The sequence below is a fragment of the Triturus cristatus genome, chromosome 3_2 (genome assembly GCF_964204655.1).
Source record: "Triturus cristatus chromosome 3_2, aTriCri1.1, whole genome shotgun sequence".
Classification (NCBI taxonomy): domain Eukaryota; kingdom Metazoa; phylum Chordata; class Amphibia; order Caudata; family Salamandridae; genus Triturus; species Triturus cristatus.
The window spans coordinates 607,253,962-607,276,740 of NC_140584.1; the positions used below are offsets into that span (position 1 = coordinate 607,253,962).

At 48.6% G+C, this 22,779-nt stretch overlaps 1 protein-coding gene across 1 annotated transcript in view; it reads right to left on the minus strand.

The window, feature by feature from the left end:
* Nucleotides 1–22,779, minus strand: part of HCRTR1 (hypocretin receptor 1) — a 204,185-nt gene that overhangs the window by 32,683 nt on the left and 148,723 nt on the right. Inside the window, exons 5-7 of the mRNA XM_085646848.1 lie at nt 20,979–21,094; nt 16,512–16,732; nt 12,412–12,533 (exon numbers count right to left, since the gene is read on the minus strand). Of these exons, the coding sequence (XP_085502974.1) occupies nt 12,412–12,533; nt 16,512–16,732; nt 20,979–21,094 (459 nt within the window). The remainder of the gene's footprint in view (nt 1–12,411; nt 12,534–16,511; nt 16,733–20,978; nt 21,095–22,779) is intronic.

Here is a 22,779-nt window from a genome sequence, read left to right on the forward strand (position 1 = left end):
ACCGGATAAAATTCAAGGCCCTTTGTTTTTTGCATAAAATCAAGCAAGGGTGGGCCCCAGGCTATCTTAAGGCCCTGGTTCAACCATACTTTCCATCCCGCACCCTTAGATCTTCAGCTCAGGGCAACTTTGTGATTCCCCAATTCAAACTTTCGAGAATGAGCGGCTGCTCCTTCTCTTGCGTCGCCCCCAGACTGTGGAACTCTCTTCCGGTTACATTGAAACTCGAACCATCTCTACTGAAATTCCGCAAAGACCTCAAAACCTGGCTCTTTTCTCCTTAACAACTGCGATGGGTAATCACTGAATCTATTGGCGCCGGGAGACCCCTTGAGGGTAGCTGCGCGCCCTACAAATTCAACTACAAATACAACCTTCTAGAAGGGAGGTGGGGTTTTTACTTTTGCCGCCTTGGATAGAGGTCACCTGACCTAGGGCTACTTAACAGAGGGAGGGAACTTTTTCTAGTTAGTTGGCCAGTGGGAGTAAAGCAGACCTGGGGAAAATCCACGCAGGAGTTTAGGCGGTAGGGCCTAGCCAGGGACTTATGCCTCTGAAAGTGACAGGACTTAGGTATTGCCTTTTAAGTGAGTGAGGGATCCTGTACAGCCCACTGATCTAGCCCAGTGATAGGAGAACCCAGGGGCCATCTGCTAAGCTTGATTAGGAAGGAGCTAGTCACCAACTCAGTCCCTAACCCCAAGGAACAGAACCCCCCAAGGGCGCCAGTGACATCTGCGCCGCAAGAACTGAATGCTGAAACGTCATGCCAGAACTGAATGCTGAAACTTTATGCCAGAACTGAGTGCTGAAACTTCACGCCATAACTGAATGCTGAAACCGATTGCTGAAACTGCATGACAAAACTGAATGCTGAAACTTCACGTTACGATTGAAGGCTGGACTGCTGGGGATCAAGGTACGAGCGCTGTGACCCCTGCGCTCCCTGACCTGGCCTGGGATCCCCTGCGTCAGTCCCATGCTGAGCGCTGAGCCCGTGGTCATCGCGCTTAACTTGTCAACCCCCCCCGGCGCGGCGACCAGAAGCACGTTCACCGCCGCGGCCCAGAGGCCAGAGGTTGCCCTTCAGCGAGTCGGGGCCTGCGGAGAAGCCCGGGGGCCCCGTTGCTGCCGTCGCCGCCGCTGCCGGGGTCGTAAGAGGCTGTGGATCGTCCCCCGACGCCGAGCGCATTACCTGTGGGGCCCGAAGCGGCGAAGAACGCCTGCCGCAGTGAAGACTCCTCGGACGCCGAGATCAAGGTAACCCCCGGGGGCTGGGAGGTAGCGTGGCCGTGCAGAGGCCTGGGACTCACCCCCCTGCTCCCCGGGAGGCTTGGGAAGGACCCGGTGCGCCCCCTAGCGACCGGGAGCGGCAGCGCACCTGGAGACTCGGGATCCCCTCCGTGGGACTCCCTCCGTGCATCAGAGACTCTGTTTCCCCTCCGAGGGATTGCCCCCCGTCCTTGAGACTGCCGCGTATCAGGAGACCGCCTACTTGAGGCCTGGCAAGTACGGGTAGCGCTGAAGGTTCACGAACTGCTCAGGAGGGTGCAATGCTTAACGCCTGATTATTACGAGTAGGGCTATGTTCTTAGGGCCCGCTCCAAAGTGTTAAATGCTTGCTTATTACGAGTAGCCTTGTGTTCTTACGGTCTGCCCAGGAATGCTTAACGCCTGATTATTACGAGTAGTGCTATGTTCTTAGACCCTGCTCAAAAGTGTTTAATGCTCGATTATTACCCGTAGAGTTATGTTCTGAGATCCGGCTCAAAAGTGCTTCATGCTTGCTTATTACGAGTAGCGCTATGTTCCCAGTTCTGCTCCCAAGCGCTGAAAGCACGATTGTGTCGAGTAGCGCTGCGACCCCCAGCTGAAGCGCCAGTGGTGTCACGAGTAGCGGTAAGCCCGCGAAGTGTGCCCTGAGTCGCTACTAGTTCTCAGGGGTGGCGCTAAGGATCCCAGTTCTACTTCACCGCGCTGATCGTCACCAGATGCTGCGCGAGGTGCCACGGCGGAGTGAAACGCTAGAGGTGGGAGGGGCGCAGCGCCAAGATTAACTGCTGTGTTTACCGCTCCCCCCAGGTTCGCCAGGTAACACTAGTGAAACTATGAAGAAGGGCTCACGAAGCTGATGCTAAAGTATACAGGTGTGGCCTATGGTCTTTTAGTGAATCGCTGGTGAATGTAATGCTGATGTATTCAGGTACTGCCTATGGCACCATCATGAAATGCTGGAGAATCAACTGCTAATGTATTCAAGTAATGCCATTGCCATCTAATGAACTGCTTTTACATCTAACTGCTTAGATAAACTTGAGTCATTTGCATAAATCCTACTGTGTGGCGTCCCTTATTGTGTGCATCTCCTGCCTCAGAGGATGTGTGTGTTGTATGGTCGCTTTACACATAAGCCTTTGGGTGCCCAGCCGCTCGAGTCACGTTACCCCCTTAGGGCTTGGTGACCCCAGGTCCTACATTGTTGGCGAGCGGTGGTATTAGGACCTGTGACCATACAGCACCCTTCCATGAAGCGGAGGGCGCCACAATTAATCGCCTATTGTATTGAAGCTCTGCAACTGTTATTACTGCACTGATTACATTCCACTGTCCAGACTGAGGGTGTAAAATCCTAGTTAGCTGGTAACGGTCACCCATATCCTAGAGTTTTTCTTCCTTAATCTCTAGGTCCCCACCTGTCACGATGGAGTTCTGGTTAGCTGACCTCGAGGGATACACTGTAAGGCAACTGAGGGAATTCGGGCAGGGGATGGGGGTGCCTGGGGTGCGGAGGGCCAAAGGACCGGAACTCCGTACCGCCTTAAGGGCATGGGTGGAGGCCCACCCAGAGGGGAGAGCGGATGAGGGACAGGAGGCGCCAGATGCACCTCAGGAGGAGAGCGCCCAGGAAGTACTAGACATACTAAATGTAGATGTGTCTGAAAATGTGCCCCCAGGGAGACGTTCTGGGGCCAGTAGTAGGACAGGGTCTAGGAGGAGCGCGTCTCCAGAGGAGTACAAGGACAGGAGGAAGGAGAGGCAGTTAAAGTGGGAGCTGGCGAAGTTGGAACATGAAAGAGAGAGAGAAAGAGAAAACAAGAGATGGACAATGGAGGAAAAGAAGCTGGCGCACGAGCTTCAGCTGAAGGAGTTGGAGCTGCGCGCCCTCCAGTTAAATGCGTCCAATAAGGACAATGGTGGCAGCGTACCAAGAGAGTCCCATGAGCCAAAATTCTATTTACCCAAAGAAGTCATTGCCAGCTACACAGTGGGGGACGATATTGCCAAGTGGTTGGAAGCATACGAGGTGGCCTTGACCGCCCATGGGGTTCCCGAGAGCAATTGGGGAGGGGGCCTGTATCGCTATATCCCTCCCAATGTCAGGGACACTCTGTTATACTTAACCAAGGCAGGTCAGGTCTGGTATGCCCCGATGAAAGAGGCCTTACTCAAGAAATTTGGTCTCAACCCCGAGAGGTACAGGCAGAAGTTCCGTGGCAGCCATAAGCTGTCCACACAGACGTGGGTGGATTTTTTCGACTATGCCCGTAAGGCACTAGATGGTTGGGTGCGTGGCAGCGAGGTGCAGGACTACCAAGGGGTGTACAATCTTTTTTTACGGGAGCACCTCTTGGATAAGTGCTTTCCGGAGCTGCGCCAACATATGGTGGACCGCAAGTTAACGGATCCCCGTGAGCTTGCGGAGGAGGCAGATATTTGGGTGAGCACCCGGGTGTCTCACGAGGGCCCTGGGGGAGATGGCTCGAAAGGCGGACAGGGTTTCCCCCAGAAGAAAGAGGGAGGAGATAAAAAGGTGGAGTTCTCAAAAGGCCCCCAAAATAAGTTTGGGAAAGGAGTGGGAACCCCACCCCCGTCCAATTCCCCAAAACCCACTTACCCTGACAGGAGTCAGCAGCCAAGGATTGTGAGGTGCTACGAATGTGGGGAGATTGGACGCTACAAAGGAGATCCCAAGTATCGCAAGCGACCCCCAGCCCCACCGGGCGGGAAGAGCCCCGGGGTAAGTAGTATAGCGCTTGGGGTGGAGTTGCCCTTAGATAGGGAAGGGGAGTGGACAGGCCTGACCCTGGTTTCACTCGGGGATAGAGAGGTGGTCCCCCGTAGTGTCCCTGCCCCCGAACACTGCTAAATATCAGCAGAGGGTGAGAGTTAACGGGGAGGAGGTGGAGGCTCTGAGGGACACAGGAGCCAGCATGACCACTGTAGTGAGGCGGCTGGTGTCCCCAGACCAAGTAGTCCCCAAGGAGTTCCACCCGGCCGTATTGGCTGACGGCAGTGTGAGTCACTATGCAGTGGCTCGTGTTCCATTTGAGTGGGGAGGAGTCAAAGGCCTACTGAGAGTTGCGGTGAGCCCTGCCTTGCCTGTGGGGTGCTTTCTAGGGAACGACCTGGAGCACACCAAGTGGAAAGATGTCGAGTTTCGAGCGCATACCGAGATGCTAGGATTACCAGGGTGGACTTGCTTAGTCACGCGGTCCATGGCTGCCCGGCATGGAACTCACCCCGGGTTGGAGCCTGGAATCATGGCCCAACCCAACGCCAAGTGTGGAAAGAAGAAGGTGGTAGAGGACACGCCCTGTGAGATGGATGGGGAGGCTGCAGAGGTGCCCCCGGAGTCCGCGGAGGTGGATGTCGTTCCCGTGGGGGACTTGCCGACCCTTGCCGACTGGCATGTGGAAGGAGGGCCTACCCGGGAGGAATTTTGTCAGGCACAAAGGGCGTGCCCCACGCTTGAAGGCATGCGGCGACAGGCCGAAGCCCAAGTGGCCAGTCAGGAGGCGGGCGGATATCATTTGTATTGGGAGGATGGTCTCCTGTACAGTGAGCCTAAGGTGCCGGTACATGGATCTTCGAGGGCCATAGTGGTCCCCCAATGTTACCGGGCCTTCCTGCTGGAGTTAGAGCATGAGATACCCTTAGCCGGACATCTGGGCCAGGACAAAACCTTTGCACGGTTGGTCCCACATTTTTATTGGCCCAGGATGAGGATCGCCTCAGACACCTTTTGTAAGACCTGTAAGTCTTGTCAGGCAAGTGGCAAGACTGGGACTAAATTGAAGGTAATAATAGCAAAAAATGTTCCTATAGTTCCTCAGAGAAGAAGGAGACAGAGTAGTGTAAACGCAAGAGGCTTTAGGAGGATAAAACACACCGTACAGTCAGTGTGGAAAATCCTTATGTCGGATATAAATGCCCTCACACACCCTTGCAGGTGTCATGCTTCATCATTTGGGCTGCTCCTCGTCGGGCCGGCGGTGCAATGCCCGACGGGCTCCCTAAAAAAGGGGCTCTTTGGCGGAGATCTTCAATCCGACTGCCGTATAGATGAAGTGCGGGTATGGGGCCAAATGAATGTAGATATAGATAAGTGATATTAAAATAGGGTAAGGAATGCCTATTTGAGGTAAATTTTATTCAGATGGCTTCCTACCTTAGTTAAAAACGTGTATACAGAGCACTTGTGTGAGTGTAATGTCTCCTATTCAAGTGGTATGTATATTGCAATACTGGGTCAACATGTTTCTCGCAATGAGTGAGTTATACTCGCGATTCTTCAGGACCTAGGGGGATATGTTAACTATAAACTATCTACATTACACAACCTGGTTGGTTGGGGTTAATGATCAATCTATGTATTGAATACCTGTTGGTACCGGGAGCTACCTGGAAAGAAAGGAAGGTATCATCAAACAAGTTTGATCTGGTTAATATATTCACAGGTGAAACGTGAAGCCTGCATGGTGACACACTCTCTGTAACTTAGATGGTGCAGTGTCGCATCATACGCCAACATTAGTGGATTAATGTTGACTATATTAAAAACGCCGAGGTGGTAGATCCCTAGGTGAACTAGAGTGACTAATCACCGGTGTGTGACATCTGTTGAGAAAATTTAACCGCGTCTTACTGGATCATTTTCAGGACACCACAGACATCAAATTCCTTATCACTCTAGACGTTGTGGCCCTCTACACTAACATCCCTCAGAGGGCCACCCTAGAGGTAATTGAGGACATCTTGAATTTAACATCTGAGGCACTAACTACACCACCATCATTCATCATGGAGTGTGCCACCCTGGCATTAACTGAGAATTATTTTGAGTTTAAGGGCCAACTATACCATCAGACGCAAGGTACCTCTATGGGGAGTACCTTTGCTCCTAGTGTGGCCTGTCTCTATATGGCAGCGTTTGAGGCCACCCACATCCACAATGAAACAAACCCCCACCGCAATCACATTCTTTTCTGGAAGCGTTTCATTGATGATATCCTGATCTTCTGGACAGGGGATCAGGATAGTTATGTTGATTTTTTCAGTTGGATCAACAACCTCAACCCCTACCTTTCCTTCACAATCACAGCATCCGCATCACGGATAGCATTTCTAGACCTCACTATCCAGCTTGCACAGGGTATTCTTAGCACCACCATGTACAGAAAACCCACTGATCGTAACAGTCTTCTTCACTACAGCAGCCACCATCCCAAATCCCTCAAGGAAAACCTACCTTTTGGTCAATTCCTTAGAATTAGGAGAAATTGCAGCACACTTGATGACTACAAGAGTGAAGCCAAGATTCTAGAAGATAACCTGACTGAAAGATCATACCCACATAGGAGTATCATATCATCCTTCTCTGAGGAACTATAGGAACATTTTTTGCTATTATTGTATTAGGGCCCCTGTTCCTATTGGACCTCCCATTCCTTTGTGAGTGGAAAACGGCCTCTCCTGTCCCTCCATTTGTCCTGTTGTACTAAATTGAAGGTCCCGTTGGTACCGCTCCCGGGGGTCGGGACCCCTTTTGAGAGGGTCGGCATAGACATTGTTGGGCCATTGGACCCTCCGACCGCAGCGGGACACCGGTTCATTCTGGTCTTGGTGGACCACGCCACTCGGTACCTAGAGGCTATTCCTCTGAGGACCATCACTGCACCGGTGGTGGCGCGGGCACTGTTGGGGATTTTTACCCGAGTGGGATTCCCCAAGGTCGTGGTGTCGGACAGGGGCACAAATTTCATGTCGGCCTATATGCAGGCCATGTGGAAGGAGTGTGGAGTGACCTACCGGTTCTCCACTCCTTACCACCCCCAGACTAACGGGCTCGTAGAGCGCTTCAACAAAACCTTGAAGGGAATGATCCGGAGCCTGCCAGAGGACTTGAGGCGTAAATGGGACGTCCTCCTCCCCTGCTTGTTGTTCTCCTACCGGGAGGTACCGCAGAAGGGAGTCGGGTTCATTCCGTTTGAGTTGCTCTATGGCCATCCCGTTAGGGGTCCCCTCAGTTTAGTGAAGGAGGGGTGGGAGAAGACTTTGCAGAAGCTTTCCCGTGACATTGTCAGCTACATGCTGGCGTTCCGCAGCCAGATGGCCAAGCTGTGGAAGGCGGCCTCAGAGAACCTAGAGGCTAGCCAGACCGTTATGAAGGAGTGGTACGACCGCAACGCTCAGACGGTCAAGTTGGACGTTGGACAGAAGGCGTGGGTCATGGAACCTGGGGAGCTTTGTGCCCTCCAGGATCGGTGGACTGGCCCGTATGACATTGTGGAGCGACGAGGCCAGACCACATACGTAGTGGATCTAAAGACCCCCCGACAGCCCCTGAGGGTATTCCACGTCAACCGCCTGAAGCCGCACCATGAGCGATCAGAGCTTGCTCTCCTTATGGTGACGGATGGGAGCGAAGAGGAAGAGAGTGAAGCTCTTCCTGACCTTCTAGCGGTTCAGGAGAAGGATGGCTCGGTAGAAGCTGTAGTCCTTTCCCCATCCTTAACCCCAGAGCAACAGAGGGACTGCCGCCATGTCCTGGGATAGTTCGCCTCGTTGTTCTCCCTCACGCCTGGAATCACTCATCTGTGTACCCATGATGTGGACACAGGGGACAGCCCCCCGGTGAAGAACAAGTCTTACCGGCTCTCTGACCGAGTGAAGGATAGCATCCAGCGTGAGGTAGCCAAGATGTTGGAGCTGGGGGTGATAGAACCTTCCAGCAGCCCGTGGGCTAGTCCGGTGGTGTTGGTGCCGAAAGCGGCCCCACCGGGTACCACACCGGAACTTCGGTTTTGTGTGGACTACAGGGGGTTGAACTCTGTCACGAAGACAGATGCTCACCACATCCCACGAGCGGACGAACTGGTGGACCAGCTGGGAGCAGCCCGGTACCTCAGCACCATTGATCTAACATCCGGATATTGGCAGATTGCCATGGCCGATGGAGCAAGGGAGAAGACAGCATTCTCCACCCCTGAGGCCCACTTCCAGTTCCGAGTGATGCCCTTTGGGCTCAAAAATGCTCCGGCCACATTCCAGCGGTTAGTGAATCAGGTACTATCTGGTCTGGAGTCCTTCTCAGCGGCATACCTGGATGACATAGCTGTCTTCAGCAGCAACTGGGAGGACCATCTGCAGCACCTCCAGGAGGTATTGCAGGCGCTGCAACGCGCTGGCCTAACCATTAAAGCCAGCAAGTGCCAGATTGGACAGGGATCTGTCGTGTACCTGGGACACCTGGTGGGCGGAGGTAAGGTGCAACCCCTCCAGGCCAAAATAGAAACCATCTTGGCTTGGGAGCCCCCCAAGACCCAAACAGAGGTCCGAGCTTTCCTCAGCCTCACTGGGTATTACCGCCGGTTTGTCAAGGGATAGGGTACCATCGTAACCCCCTTGACAGAGTTGACCTCGAAGAAGCAACCTCGTAAGGTTATATGGACAGCTGCTTGCCAGGAGGCATTTGACACGCTGAAACATGCGATGTGTACCGCTCCAGTACTCGCAACCCCAGATTTCAGTAAGGAATTCATTGTACAGACAGACGCCTCAGAGCACGGTATAGGTGCGGTGCTCTCGCAACTCAACACCGAGGGCCAAGATCAACCTGTGGCCTTCATCTCCAGAAGACTCCTCCCTCGGGAACGGCGATGGAGCACCATTGAGAGAGAAGGCTTCGCGGTGGTCTGGGCTCTGAAGAAGTTGAGGCCATATCTCTTTGGAACTCACTTCCTAATTCAGACTGACCACCGCCCCCTTCGCTGGCTCATGCAGATGAGAGGCGAAAATCCCAAGTTGTTGAGGTGGTCCATTTCCCTACAGGGGATGGACTTTCGGGTGGAACATCGGCCCGGAGTTGACCACGCCAATGCTGACGGTCTCTCCAGGTTTTTCCGCCTTAGCGATGAGAACTCCCTAGAGGTTGGGTAGCTCTCCCCTCTTTCGGCTGGGGGGGACGCGTGTTGGACCTGTCAGCCCTAGGGTGGTCTCCCCCTCTATTTTTGATCGTGCCTCATTTTTTCCACCCTCATTTTTATGTTGGACCTAGGTCTCCGGGCGCCTTTTCATTGCCAATCAGTGTTAAGGTGCAGGTGCTCCCTTCTCCCAAGATGGCTGCCACAGGCCCCTGCTACTGCGGAGTGGTCTTTACTAGTAGCACCCGGCTGCCAGGAGCTGGCTGGAACCCCACAACAATGTTGCGACACCAGCCCGCCTTTTTTGTCCCATAGGTAGAATGGGAAAGCTCCTGGAATGTGCTGGAACCTTCTAGAAGGGAGGTGGGGTTGTTACTTTTGCCGCCTTGGATAGAGGTCACCTGACCTAGGGCTACTTAACAGAGGGAGGGAACTTTTTCTAGTTAGTTGGCCAGTGGGAGTAAAGCAGACCTGGGGAAAATCCACGCAGGAGTTTAGGCGGTAGGGCCTAGCCAGGGACTTATGCCTCTGAAAGTGACAGGACTTAGGTATTGCCTTTTAAGTGAGTGAGGGATCCTGTACAGCCCACTGATCTAGCTAGGTGATAGGAGAACCCAGGGGCCATCTGCTAAGCTTGATTAGGAAGGAGCTAGTCACCAACTCAGTCCCTACCCCCAAGGAACAGAACCCCCCAAGGGCGCCAGTGACATCTGTGCCGCAAGAACTGAATGCTGAAACGTCATGCCAGAACTGAATGCTGAAACTTTATGCCAGAACTGAGTGCTGAAACTTCACGCCAGAACTGAATGCTGAAACCGATTGCTGAAACTGCAAGACAAAACTGAATGCTGAAACTTCACGTTACGATTGAAGGCTGGACTGCTGTGACCCCTGCGCTCCCTGACCTGGCCTGGGATCCCCTGCGTCAGTCCCACGCTGAGCGCTGAGCCCCTGGTCATCGTGCTTAACTTGTCAACCCCCCCCCCCGGCGCGGGGACCAGAAGCGCGTTCACCGCCACGGCCCAGAGGCCAGAGGGTGCCCTTCAGCGAGTCGGGACCTGCGGAGAAGCCCGGGGCCCCGTTGCTGCGGTCGCTGCCGGGGTCGTAAGAGGCTGTGGATCGTCCCCCGACGCCGAGCGCATTACCTGTGGGGCCCGAAGCGGCGAAGAACGCCTGCCGCAGTGAAGACTCCTCGGACGCCGAGATCAAGGTAACCCCCGGGGGCTGGGAGGTAGCGTGGCCGTGCAGAGGCCTGGGACTCACCCCCCTGCTCCCCGGGAGGCTTGGGAAGGACCCGGTGCGCCTCCTAGCGACCGGGAGCGGCACTGCACCCGGAGACTTGGGATCCCCTCCATGGGACTCCCTCCGTGCATCAGAGACTCTGTTTCCTGTCCGAGGGATTGCCCCCCCCCCCCGTCCTTGAGACTGCCGCGTATCCGGAGACCGCCTACTTGAGGCCTGTCAAGTACGGGTAGCGCTGAAGGTTCACGAACTGCTCAGAAGGGTGCAATGCTTAACGCCTGATTATTACGAGTAGGGCTATGTTCTTAGGGCCCGCTCCAAAGTGTTAAATGCTTGCTTATTACGAGTAGCCTTGTGTTCTTACGGTCTGCCCAGGAATGCTTAACGCCTGATTATTACGAGTAGTGCTATGTTCTTAGATCCTGCTCAAAAGTGTTTGATGCTTGATTATTACGAGTAGTGCTATGTTCTTAGACCCTGCTCAAAAGTGTTTAATGCTCGATTATTACCCGTAGTGTTATGTTGTGAGATCCGGCTCAAAAGTGCTTCATGCTTGCTTATTACGAGTAGCGCTATGTTCCCAGTTCTGCTCCCAAGCGCTTAAAGCCTGATTGTGTCCAGTAGCGCTGCGACCCCCAGCTGAAGCGCCAGTGGTGTCACGAGTAGCGGTAAGCCCGCGAAGTGTGCCCTGAGTCGCTACTAGTTCCCAGGGGTGGCGCTAAGGTTCCCAGTTCTACTTCACCGCGCTGATCGTCACCAGACGCTGCGCGAGGTGCCACGGCGGAGCGAAACGCTAGAGGTGGGAGGGGCGCAGCGCCAAGATTAACTGCTGTGTTTACCGCTCCCCCCAGGTTCGCCAGGTAACACTAGTGAAACTATGAAGAAGGGCTCACGAAGCTGATGCTAAAGTATACAGGTGTGGCCTATGGTCTTTTAGTGAATCGCTGGTGAATGTAATGCTGATGTATTCAGGTACTGCCTATGGCACCATCATGAAATGCTGGAGAATCAACTGCTAATGTATTCAAGTAATGCCATTGCCATCTAATGAACTGCTTTTACATCTGACTGCTTAGATAAGCTTGAGTCATTTGCATAAATCCTACTGTGTGGCGTCCCTTAATGTGTGCATCTCCTGCCTCAGAGGATGTGTGTGTTGTATGGTCGCTTTACACATAAGCCTTTGGGTGCCCAGCCGCTCGAGTCACGTTACCCCCTTAGGGCTTGGTGACCCCAGGTCCTACACTCGGCATCATACCGGACTCCTCACTCACTATGAACCATCAGATAAACGCTGTCTCTTCATCATGCTTCCACACTCTCCGCCTGCTTCAAAAGACCTTCAGATGGATCCACACTGAGTCCAGAAAGATGGTCACCCACGCGCCCATAAGCAGCAGACTCAACTACGGCAAAGCACTCTATGCAGGCATCACCCAGAAACATCTCAGGAAGCTACAGAACGTTAAACATGCCAAAGCCAGACTGGTTCTCAACATCCCTTGCCACAGCCACATCAACGAACACCTTTGAGGACTCCACTGGCTCCCAGTCAACAAGAGTCACCTTCAAGCTGCTCTCACATACCTACAAAGCCCTCCACGACGCCGGACCAGCATACCTGAACCACCCCCTCTCATTCCACATACCCACCAGACACTGGCACTCCACCTTTCTGGGCCTTGCCACCGTCCCACGGATCCGCAAGACCAGAACTAGAGGAAGATCCTTCTCCCACTTCGCTGCCAAGACCTGGAACACCCTGCCTCTCCACCTCAGGCAATCCCCGTTGCTGACCCATTTCAGGAAGGATTTCAAGATCTGGATCTTTGCAAAACCCCAGTGGCTAGACGGACCTGCAGCCCTCCTACTGTGCCTTGAGACCTTCACGGATGAGTAGCCGCGCTCTACAAATATTGATTGATTGATTGATTGATTGATTGATATCTAGGATAGATCTACTTACCACTCAGAAAGTTGTAGATGATGGGGTTGGCGGCACTGTTGGCGTAAACAAGCCAATGGGAGAAGGTGAACCAGGCATAGATGGCTTCTCTGTCGTTGGTATTTCTGAACATCCCAAACACCCTGGTAAACAAGAGAGTAAAAAGTTAACATAAACATCTGTTGGAGGTGCTGAAAAGAAGGAGTTTGTAATCCAACTATCATAGTCTGTGGTGAAGATTTCAGGCAGAGTTTAGAGAGAGCTGAACAGGAAAACAATAGCACAGACCATACCACTTACAAGGGATTAAAAGAAAGGGGAGAAACACAGCAGAGTAAAATGTAGATTATAAGAGGGGAGGGTACAACATGGGTCCGACATTTTGTTGACTGACAATGATAAGTTGTTTTTGCAGATGCAGGGCGGTGGCTTTGATGGTTACAAGTCTGTGCTCTTTACCCTGAGACGTCCCTTCATGGTTAATGTATGATGATTGTGATGGTAAGCGGTCTATTAGAATGATCTTTTGAACACTGAGGACCCAATTCACAAAGGTAAACTTAAACTTTTGTGTAAGATTAACCTTTTTTGCTATTCACAAATAAATGCTTTAATAGTCCAGATGATTTAATAGTATGTTTACGAGTACGGAGTCTCCACAGTCCAGGTGGAGAGCCCCGCACATTAAAAGATACAACAGGCTTCTTTTTATGTGCGGAGTTCTCCATCCCAACTGCAAAGTCTCCACACTCGGAAACTTACTATTAAATCATTTGTTGGTGACTAGCGAAAAAGAGTATACTTACATAAAAGTGTAAGTTTACCTTTGTGAATTGGCCCTGAGCCGTCATCGTCACAGAAGGAGCCATTAATCAATCAGCAGCTTTGACCACTTACACTTGACCCAAGCACAGAATTTAGAAGTTGCTGCACATCGTGGCAGATCCAGATGATCAAGAAGCCACATATTTAGTAGACCACAGGGAAACTGGGTGGATTTTTTGACCTGCAGGTTAGATTTTAAGGTTACATTCACACAGCTCCCCTCCAAGTCAAGGCTGCAAAAATCTGGAAGTGCTCGGAGACATCAACCTTTAATTCCTCTTGTAATCAAAACCCCATACAGCAGCTCCTGACTGCACAAACTCTACAGAAAGTGGGATGCTTCAATGGAGACACACCATGATGCTGACTGGAGCTAGGGTCTGTAATTCAGAGAGAAAAACAAAAGCATAATATTTAAAGACCGCACAGATAAGCTAGCATTCACAGAAAAATGTAGGTTTTAATTGCTATGGGTCTAAAGGGTTTTCTCATCTCTGAATGTAGGAGACATAAATGGAAGATTTGAATTTTCACCATCACACAGTTCATTTACCCGGACGGTGTGAGAAGGAAGTAGTCTGTTAAAAATCTGTGGTGGGGTGCAAGCTAGTCTGAACTCTTAAATGTGGAAATAGAGTGACCCATGCTAAGTAAAGTCATGGCAACAGGTATGGTATCCAGAAGATCTATAGTTATGTTTACTTCATGAGTAAAGAATGTCTTTAGGTGGTGGTAGTGTAAAGTCTCCTATGACAATTTGCACAATGTCCTCTGGCTTCAGATACCCTTTATACCTTCTCCTACTTCTTTAAAATCTTTGCTCCTGATAATTGCCGTCAGATAACTTGTTCTGCCCGTCATTCATTGTCTCAATTCCTGCGCCTGGCAATCCACTCACATCACTTTGCTTGGTAGTGGCCATAGGGGAGATTTTGACGTTACATAAAACACTGAACAATGTTCATCATTTCCATCAGATATGAGAGCCTAGCCTTACTGTAGCAAAACCCTTCACACAACCAGCGACTGAAGTACTAGTGCAAACGAGGGGGCTCTGGGAAGCCTAGACTAGGGCTAATGTGGTGTTCGATATGTAAATGTAAATCCATATTTGTAAAGTGCAAACTACTCACCCTTACAGGTCTCAGGGTGCTGGGGGCCGTTGTGTAAATTAAGTGAGCTATTGCCCAGAGTCACATGGTGCTGAGCTGAGCTGCTACCGGAGCCTGGGATCGAACCGTGAACCCAGTGCTCCCAAGTCAGCTGCCTTGGCCGCTGCACCACACCTCTCCACAGATATGGGTAGACTATCTGGTTTTAGGTTTAACCCTATAATAACTGATAAAACCCCATGGAAAGGAAAATAGCCATTACCAGTGTAAGCATATAAACACTGAAAAAAACCATTCGCAACCACAAACTAAGTGCCATTCAAAGAAAGGAAAAGATGAGTGAAAGAGTAATTTGTATTTCTTTCTGAAGGTGCCAATACAATATAACTTTGTTATACAAGGCAGCAGCAAGAAAGACTGGGCTATCATTATTCTGCTTGAGTTTTGTTGTTTAGGAATGTCACTTAAATATTGTCTCTTCTTCCTCCTGTTTTTTTTCAGTTTTGTGGTCTTTGGTCTAAAGATGCAGCATTTAGAAGCAGGTTTTAGGTCTTATTTAGTTATTTTATAAACTGTAGAGAATCAGGAAATTATTTTTGGCTACATTTGATTTCCCTGATAGGTAAAATGGTTGGTTTCATAAGAATCTTTCCCAATATATACCATCACATTTACCCACAGACAGAGAATAGGTGAAATCCTTTAATACATCAGCCCCCTTTTCTACGGAGTCAGTATTCATTGTAGGTGAAATGCCAAACACCCCAGGCTTTCAACATTCAATGTAAGGTGTAGTGACAGGTATATGTGAAAAGAATGTTGTCACCAAGCATCTGAGACAGTGGTGAAAACATGACATCAGATATTTGTTAAACATGGAACACAGTGTCACTTGGAACGCTGCTGCAAAAAGTTCATACCAAGTTCAATAAAGATTGGAGTGATATTGTTTGTATTTGCAGTAATTCAGTTACATATATGAAAAAGTTGTATGATGACCTATCAAAATCTATACCTGAGTTGAAGTGCTTCCCTGTAAGAGATCCTTGCCATTTGCTAGACGGTATGCTGAAAGCATCTTTACTATCTTCAGTTAATGAAGAATGCTATTCACTTTGTAGTCCATTCTGGTGCACTGTTTTGTTATGCCGGGAACTAAAATGCTAATATTTCTCATTTTGTGCTTTGTGTGGCATCAAAGAAAGAGTCATCCTAGCTGTGTCATTTAGCCGGTGATTCTCAGGCCTAGGGGCTGTGAATGCTATACTATCCAAGTGGCAACCGTTTACAGAATTTTTGCTTAGTGATGATGCCAAAGGCAAGAAATCTGATGATCATGACTTTGGCACTGCAACATGCTCCAAGTTAGAATTCTTGCCACTTGATAAGCAAAGAAATGTTGAGGAGCAATTCAGGACACTTTATTTTACAGTCTATGGGAAATGGCTTGAATGATGCATAGAAATGTCCCTTCTCCAGCCAAAGTCTCACTGAGGTACTCTGCACAAGTTCCAGATCCCTTCTGAATTTTCTCCAGACAAGTACTGCTTCATTTTTGACCGCTTCAATAACTGAGGGCATATGTGCCCAATTCAAGGCATATGTTGCAGAACACGTCCTAGAGAATCATAATCTTCTAGTGAGCCAGTATTGGCATGGAAAGCTATGTCATTGGCCAGAGTTAGCAAATTGTATACTGGCTGTTTTGGCGTTGCCCGTCTCAAGTGCCAATGTTGAGAGGGCCTTTTCACAGATAAACGTTTACATAGGAAGGAAAGAGCTAGCACGCTTGACCAAAGATTTACTAAAGAAGTATTGTATGGTATACTATAATAAGTTTGATTGGTAAAAATGTATTTGGACCTCATATACCCTGAACACATGCTGTCTATAAACATGTATTAACAGTGTAGAAGGCAAGCAATAATTAAAAGCAAAACATTCCATAAACACTGGGAAAACCCTGTTTGTGTTGTTTTTAATGGCGCGAAAATGTGTAACCACTGATAATCAGTTTGTTTAAGGTATTGAAAAAAAAACCACCAGAACTTGCCAAAAAAAGAAACTGAAAACAGTTAAGCCTAGATATGGGTCACCATCAAAAGACTGTATGCTCAGTATAATAAGGCCAGACTAACTGTAAGATGACGGTTAGCAGGACCCTCCTACCACCAGTTGTCTTACCTTTTGAGTATGTTCAGGACGCTGATGGGCAGGTAGCACAGAGCGAACACTGTTAGCACCACCATCAACATCTTGGCCGTCTTTCTGCGCGCCCGCATCTGCTTGATCTCTGCCAGGAAGGTACTGGCTCGTGGCACAGCTTGTTCATATACCTGCGTGACTGAATGGTGCCCTGAGCCTGCCTTCCACTTCCTGCTAAGGGCAGATGAAGATCCAGGAATCTGACAGAGGGAGAGATGGAACATTTGTAAACAATGAAAACTCACAAATTGACGAGCACGAGAGAGAATGTAAACTGGGAAAGGAGCGAGATAATAGTCTTTTCTGGTATTTGCCCTTTCCTGGTGGCGGTAGGAGCATTGCGACAAATGACTCAAGAATCTTGGCATGACTGGTGGAGATTGAATCACATCGACATTGTTGGGCAGACAGTAGCATCTCTGTTTTGCTGGAACATGATGTTGGTATTCTGAAACTACTGTTGGGGTGGGGAGCACGTTAGCATTTCTGGGATGGATGGAGAGCTGGGGCATTGGTGGGAAAGGTTTTAGTATCAGGGCATTACTTGTGGAGGCTAGAGGTTCTGGGCAGGATTGCTCTAAAGGCTGAAGCATTTGGGCATTGCTTGGAAAACAAGCTTAGAGTACTGTGGTGAGGACAGGCCATCCAGTCATTGCTGGTGAGAAAAAAGGAGTCTAGGGGCTGGTTCCAGCAGGGGGTATTTAGCAGAAGGAATTCCATATTTAAAGGATCTGAGTGGAGTGATTGGAGGCAAACAGTTATTTGTTACCTTCAGTCACAATTCAATGAATCTCCAATTCATAACCTCCGGGTAACTGGTGCTAAGAATTGAAAATGCTTGTCATTGCGGTTAAGTCTGGTGCCTGTTCATGGCATACAGATATAGCCACAACAGAGATGTAGGTAGACCTAATACCTCAGAGTAATGTACAATCAATGAACTATAGAGGATAACACAAGATAAAAAATAAGTGCCGCCTACAGGGGCGGTCTGAGCGCCATTCAAGAACGTGGAAAAACACTCATCATAGGGGTATAGGGACTATCCCAACTGAAGCATCACGCAGCTGTCCTAGGTGGGTTAAGGCACCGCTGTCGTGTTCGGGTCTGATATCTGAGTGCCCGTGGAGACAGACTCGTATTTACTCACAGTGCTGGGGGGCATACCAGCTAAGTGGGGGACTGATGTGCCTGGAGGAGATCAGGGCACTGACACATCAATCCCCTAGGAATTGACCATGCATCATGATCAGTACTTAAGGGTACCAAAGGAATGGTTCCCACACAGCCTCAAACACTTCCACTTGATCGCTAAGCTTGCAAATCAGGTGTTCACAGCCCACCCCCCTGGCCAGCTCCAAGGGGGTAGGGAGAGAAGGCTGCCTCCAGTGCCACAGAATGCACACATTAGCTGACGCGAGGGGCGACGCCGGCCATCTTTGAGTATGTAAGGTGGGGGTCACACAGTCCACCATGTCGTGCAAGAGGGCCAAGTGCATCGACGGGCAGCTGGGCAGTCTCTGGGAGCTCAGGGACGACCACACAGCAATTGTTTACGGTTGGAGCGCATTGCATATGATTTGTGGTAAGTAGCTGCCTCCAGCTCCACATCTCCAACATAAGGCATGCAACAAATGGATGCCTCTGTGCAATTTCTGGGGAGTCCAATATCAATGTGGAATGACTCTACATTGATAATAGATATCAGTCCTAGCTGCAATGCCCCTGACACCCAAGTAAGAATATTACCAATACGTCTACCAAAGACTCCATGACTTATCACTCAAATGTCAACTTTAAATATACTTTGGATTTGCACCCATATTTCTCCAAACATCAGACTATGAGTCCTGAAAATAAATACATTTTTGTCTCAAAAACATGCTTTTCAATTTTGCTATACATGTATTAATTCAGCCAAGCAAAAACCTTATAATTAGTCAGGCTTGGCTATAAAGAGTAGAGTTACAGGTAGCTGGAGAGCTCCAGTATCTCACATACTACTCTTTGGAGAAACCTGGTAAAACCGTCTATTTAGAGTCATGCACAGTGTTACTTTTTGCCTCTTTTCCTGGTGCATGTAATTTGTAGTCTTATCTGTCCTATGCTGCCTTATGGATGATGAATTATTCCCATCTACCTTAAACACCCATTGTTATTGGTGTCATGTGGCTATCAGATAGTCATAATTGTGAACATCAACATATACCTATTAAACACTGCATTTGAACCAGACTCTACATTACAGTTTCACCTCTACTTCTAGGGTGTATTTGTTCCTTTACTATGCATGGCTTCTATGAGAAGCCTCTTTCATTTGCACCAGAATCTAAATTTGGTGACTCACTGCTCTGATGTAGCAAAAGTTGGTAACAATACTCGTTATTCGCTGTTGCTAAAAGGCCTTCTAGGCCAGGGTTACTTGGAGGACTCTCTGAGAGCCGGTCGGTGCAGCACTGCATGTCTGCTTTGCCTGAAAGCAACTAACTATGCAAATAAAATCTTTACCTTTTTTTACCAGAGTTACAGGAGGGATAGGAAATATAGGTAAGGTAGTGGGGGTTGGTTAAGGGTGGCCGGTAAGGGTTTTTCACATTGGGGACAGGGAGGAGACGCTTCATTATGTATGGCACCCCCACTACTCCTTTGCCTGAGCCCAGTGATTATTAGCAGGGCCAGATGACTTTGGGGGCTGTACATATTATAAAAGTCTAGATGGGTAACTGAGATCTGGCGATTTTTTTCACCTTGGGTTTATAGAGTGCAAACCGTGCTGAGGGAGAGCGACAGATGCACTATGAATAAGATAGGAGAGACGCATTGGTTGTTATGGCTTCTCCAGGAAAAAAAATACCTGGTTATATACAGATTCCATTGGAAGCCTTTAGTGTGACTGACCGAGGCGGAATTTCGTAATACGTCCCCAAAGTGGTTAACCACTGATGTGATGTCACCCAGGGGAAGCGATGGAGATGGGAGGATGTGGGCTCTGCTGTGCCTATGCCAACTGCCTGTTCCCTTTCAGTGTGGGTCTCTACTGCCCTGTGCAGAGAGGGGGGGGGGGGGGGGTGAAGTCGTGTTGGCAAGCGGTTCTCAAAGAGCGCTGCCAGTGCTGTGCTGGCTCTCTGCTCTCAGTGGGAGTGGGGGCACAGCTTTGGACTGGGAGGAGGCAGGAATGTACATAAAGTGGTGGGGAAAGGTGGTATTTTCAGTTTAGTTTGGGTGGAGTGGTGGAGAGGGTTGTGCACAGGATGGTGGGCTGGGTGGCAGGCCTAGAATTATTAATTTAGAGGCAGGAGACGATGTCTCAAGGGTGGGCAGGGTGGTTTGTAGGAATCAAGCTTTCTTTTTTTTTTTTTTTTAAACACATGTTGTACATGGTGCACCCTTTGCTCCTCCATTCATGTTGTTTGCTGGGGCAGATGATTTAGGGGGGCGATAGACAACATAAAATTACAGATAGGTAAAATGTGAATAATGGGCTTTGGATTTCTGAGTGACATCATAGACAACTCGAGCTTCTCGAGCTTAGCTCTCATTCTGTATTTAATGCCGCTCAGAAGCCCTCCATGAAAAACATTGCCATTATTAAGTTACCCAGCTAATATTCCATGTATGGTGCTTTTAATGTATTTTTTAAAGGATGTGAGCTGGCGTCGCTAAATGAGAAGCGAATTTAAAATGAGAACAGAGAGTGTTCTCGGTTTCTTAAAGCCAGGAGTTTCAAGGTGTAGGAAATATTTTTGGGGTTGTTTGAGATTGGGTGAATTGAGACCTGCTCTCTTTACCCGATCAACTCTCTGTAATGCGGAGTTTATTGGTTGTGTATGTGGGTACCAGCATCTCACATTTTTTACCCACTGGCCTGCTTTGGGTTGTCTCTTCCCCACCCATAAAAGGCTCCACTCCAGGGTTGGACTGGCCGTAGCGGGCACTGCGTATTTCCCCGGTGCGCTGGAGGGGCAGGGCCGGTTTTGCGGCCGTAGGGGCTGGTTTTGTCACTGGGGGCCGGTCTTGCAGCAGTGCTGCAATATCGGCCCCCAGTAACTAAAGAAAAGCATCAGCGGTGCTCGCAACTAGAATTATTCAGTGCCCCCCCCAGGGCGGTCGAGTGGCATTGCCAGGGCTGGTTTCTCTTCCCAGTCTGGCGGTGCTCCACTCCTGACAGAAACTAGCCCATATTCCCACTTGGCTAATGAGGTTTTATTGGGGGTTTGGGGTGTATGTTTGCCATCTTCTCCTTTTTTTCGTAAAGCACAGCTCTGTTCTAAACTACCATTGATCACCAACTTGAAAGGCTCCACCCTTGGAAGCAGCATACTTCCTCTAATTATTGCTCAAGTGCTGGGATGGGGGAAGGGGGGTTGGTGTGTGTGTGTGTGTGTGTGTGTGTGTCTGGCAGCCATGCTCTGAGCTGCCCTCTCTGACCATTGAAAGCCTCCTTACCTGGCGACACCAGAGCTTGCGGAAGATCTGAAAGTAGGCCACAAACATGAGGCAGAGCGGGGCCAGGTAGGTGACCAGAAAGAAGCAGATGTGATAGATCTTCGGATAAACTTCATCTGGAAAATTACAAAAGAGAGGCCTGCATCACGAGTAGGCTGGGTGGTACGGTTTAGGACGTTGAAGCAAGACCAGAACGACTCAGAGTTCATTACACTAATATCCGTTAGGCCTCCAACTACTGGTGTAATCTAAGGCAATTGTCAATTTAAAGATTCTGTAATGGGAGACTCCTGATCAAGCTATGTTATAGTCAGCAGTCTGTGGATAAAGGAATTTTTGTGTTGATATTTTACATTTTTATCAGTACCTTCCAATAAGTTCATTATTCACCTGCTAAGGTACAATTATAATCGAACTACTCATTGCACTTCTGGACCAAAGTTGGAAATGTCTTTTTCAAGTTTAAGTATGTTTATTTGGACACATTTGCCTTTAAAATGTTATCTTACACATGTAAAAACAGATAAAAAAATACATTCACTTACATCACGTGTATCACATTTATTTGTTTCATGTTACTTATAACAGCAATCATACATCTTCCGAATGCAATTAACACATCTAAAGAGTGTGTATTGACCATAAATTCTATCGCCAACTTGCATATCAAGGTACAATATTTAGAAAACAAAGGTTTTAAAAACGTTTGCATATATTTTATAAACAGAAGACAATCTATTAAGATGGATGTGTTCTAAAGTGCATGTCCTGTTCAGTAGAAAATATTATTTGCCGTTATTCATCTGTATCAGGCCATTGAATTCCAGCACCAGAAGTGTGAGATGACAGCTTATTCTAAATTTTAAAACCATTAATCGTAAATCATGGTCCATTCATTTATATAGATAGGGAAATCATTCCTCGTCACCTAGGAGCTCTAGTGTTAGCTTCACTGATGACTTATCCTTGACATACTCAAAATCCTGCCTCTTTGATATTGATTTGGCGGAGTTTTTCAGGGCTTTTTTAGAGGGGGACAATTCCTATGATTCTATATTTCCAAGTGATTCATGTTTTTTATTTTTTTACATCTGTCAACCATTTTGATTAGATTGATTGGCAATTGTCTCTCATTATTAAAAGCTTCTTGCCAACAAAGACAAGATACCACATGTGGATGTTATACCTTAGACAATTTATTAATGAAACTTAACAGGCGTGTTTGTAGGAGCTCTGTCCATGGTGTAAGGGCAAATGCTCGCCTAAGTGCCTGAATCATAGCACATTTTAGTATGTTTAGTACTCTCTTTAGGAAGCACTTTCAAGGGAATTTCCCACTCAGATATGCAATTTCAACTTCATATACCACTGAAGGTATTTTAGGTAGGTATGCAGTCATGAGAGGGAACAATGAATGTCATCCCTATTTCCTATTGAATTTTAGAGAGCCCCTACCAATATTGTTGCTCATATTTTTTGGAGCTGAAAGTGATCGGTCCAGTTTGGAGTGTTCGTGCATAACAGACAGATATTTATATCTATTTACTTCCTCAGTTTATTTCCTTATATAGCAACTATGTATAATGTTATTGTTTTTTCCAAAAGTTCATTATCTAAGTTTTCCCCCAATACTTATAAATAAAAAACAGTTTCACAATAATTTGTAAAGGCATCCATCTTCCCCTGCAGACTAATCACTTTATGACCCATGAGTATTAGATTGTTAGTATACAGCAAGCAAAGTAAGTGTATACTTCCCATGTTTGGTGAGAAGGAGGAATTTGTTTTTTTAGAATGGAGT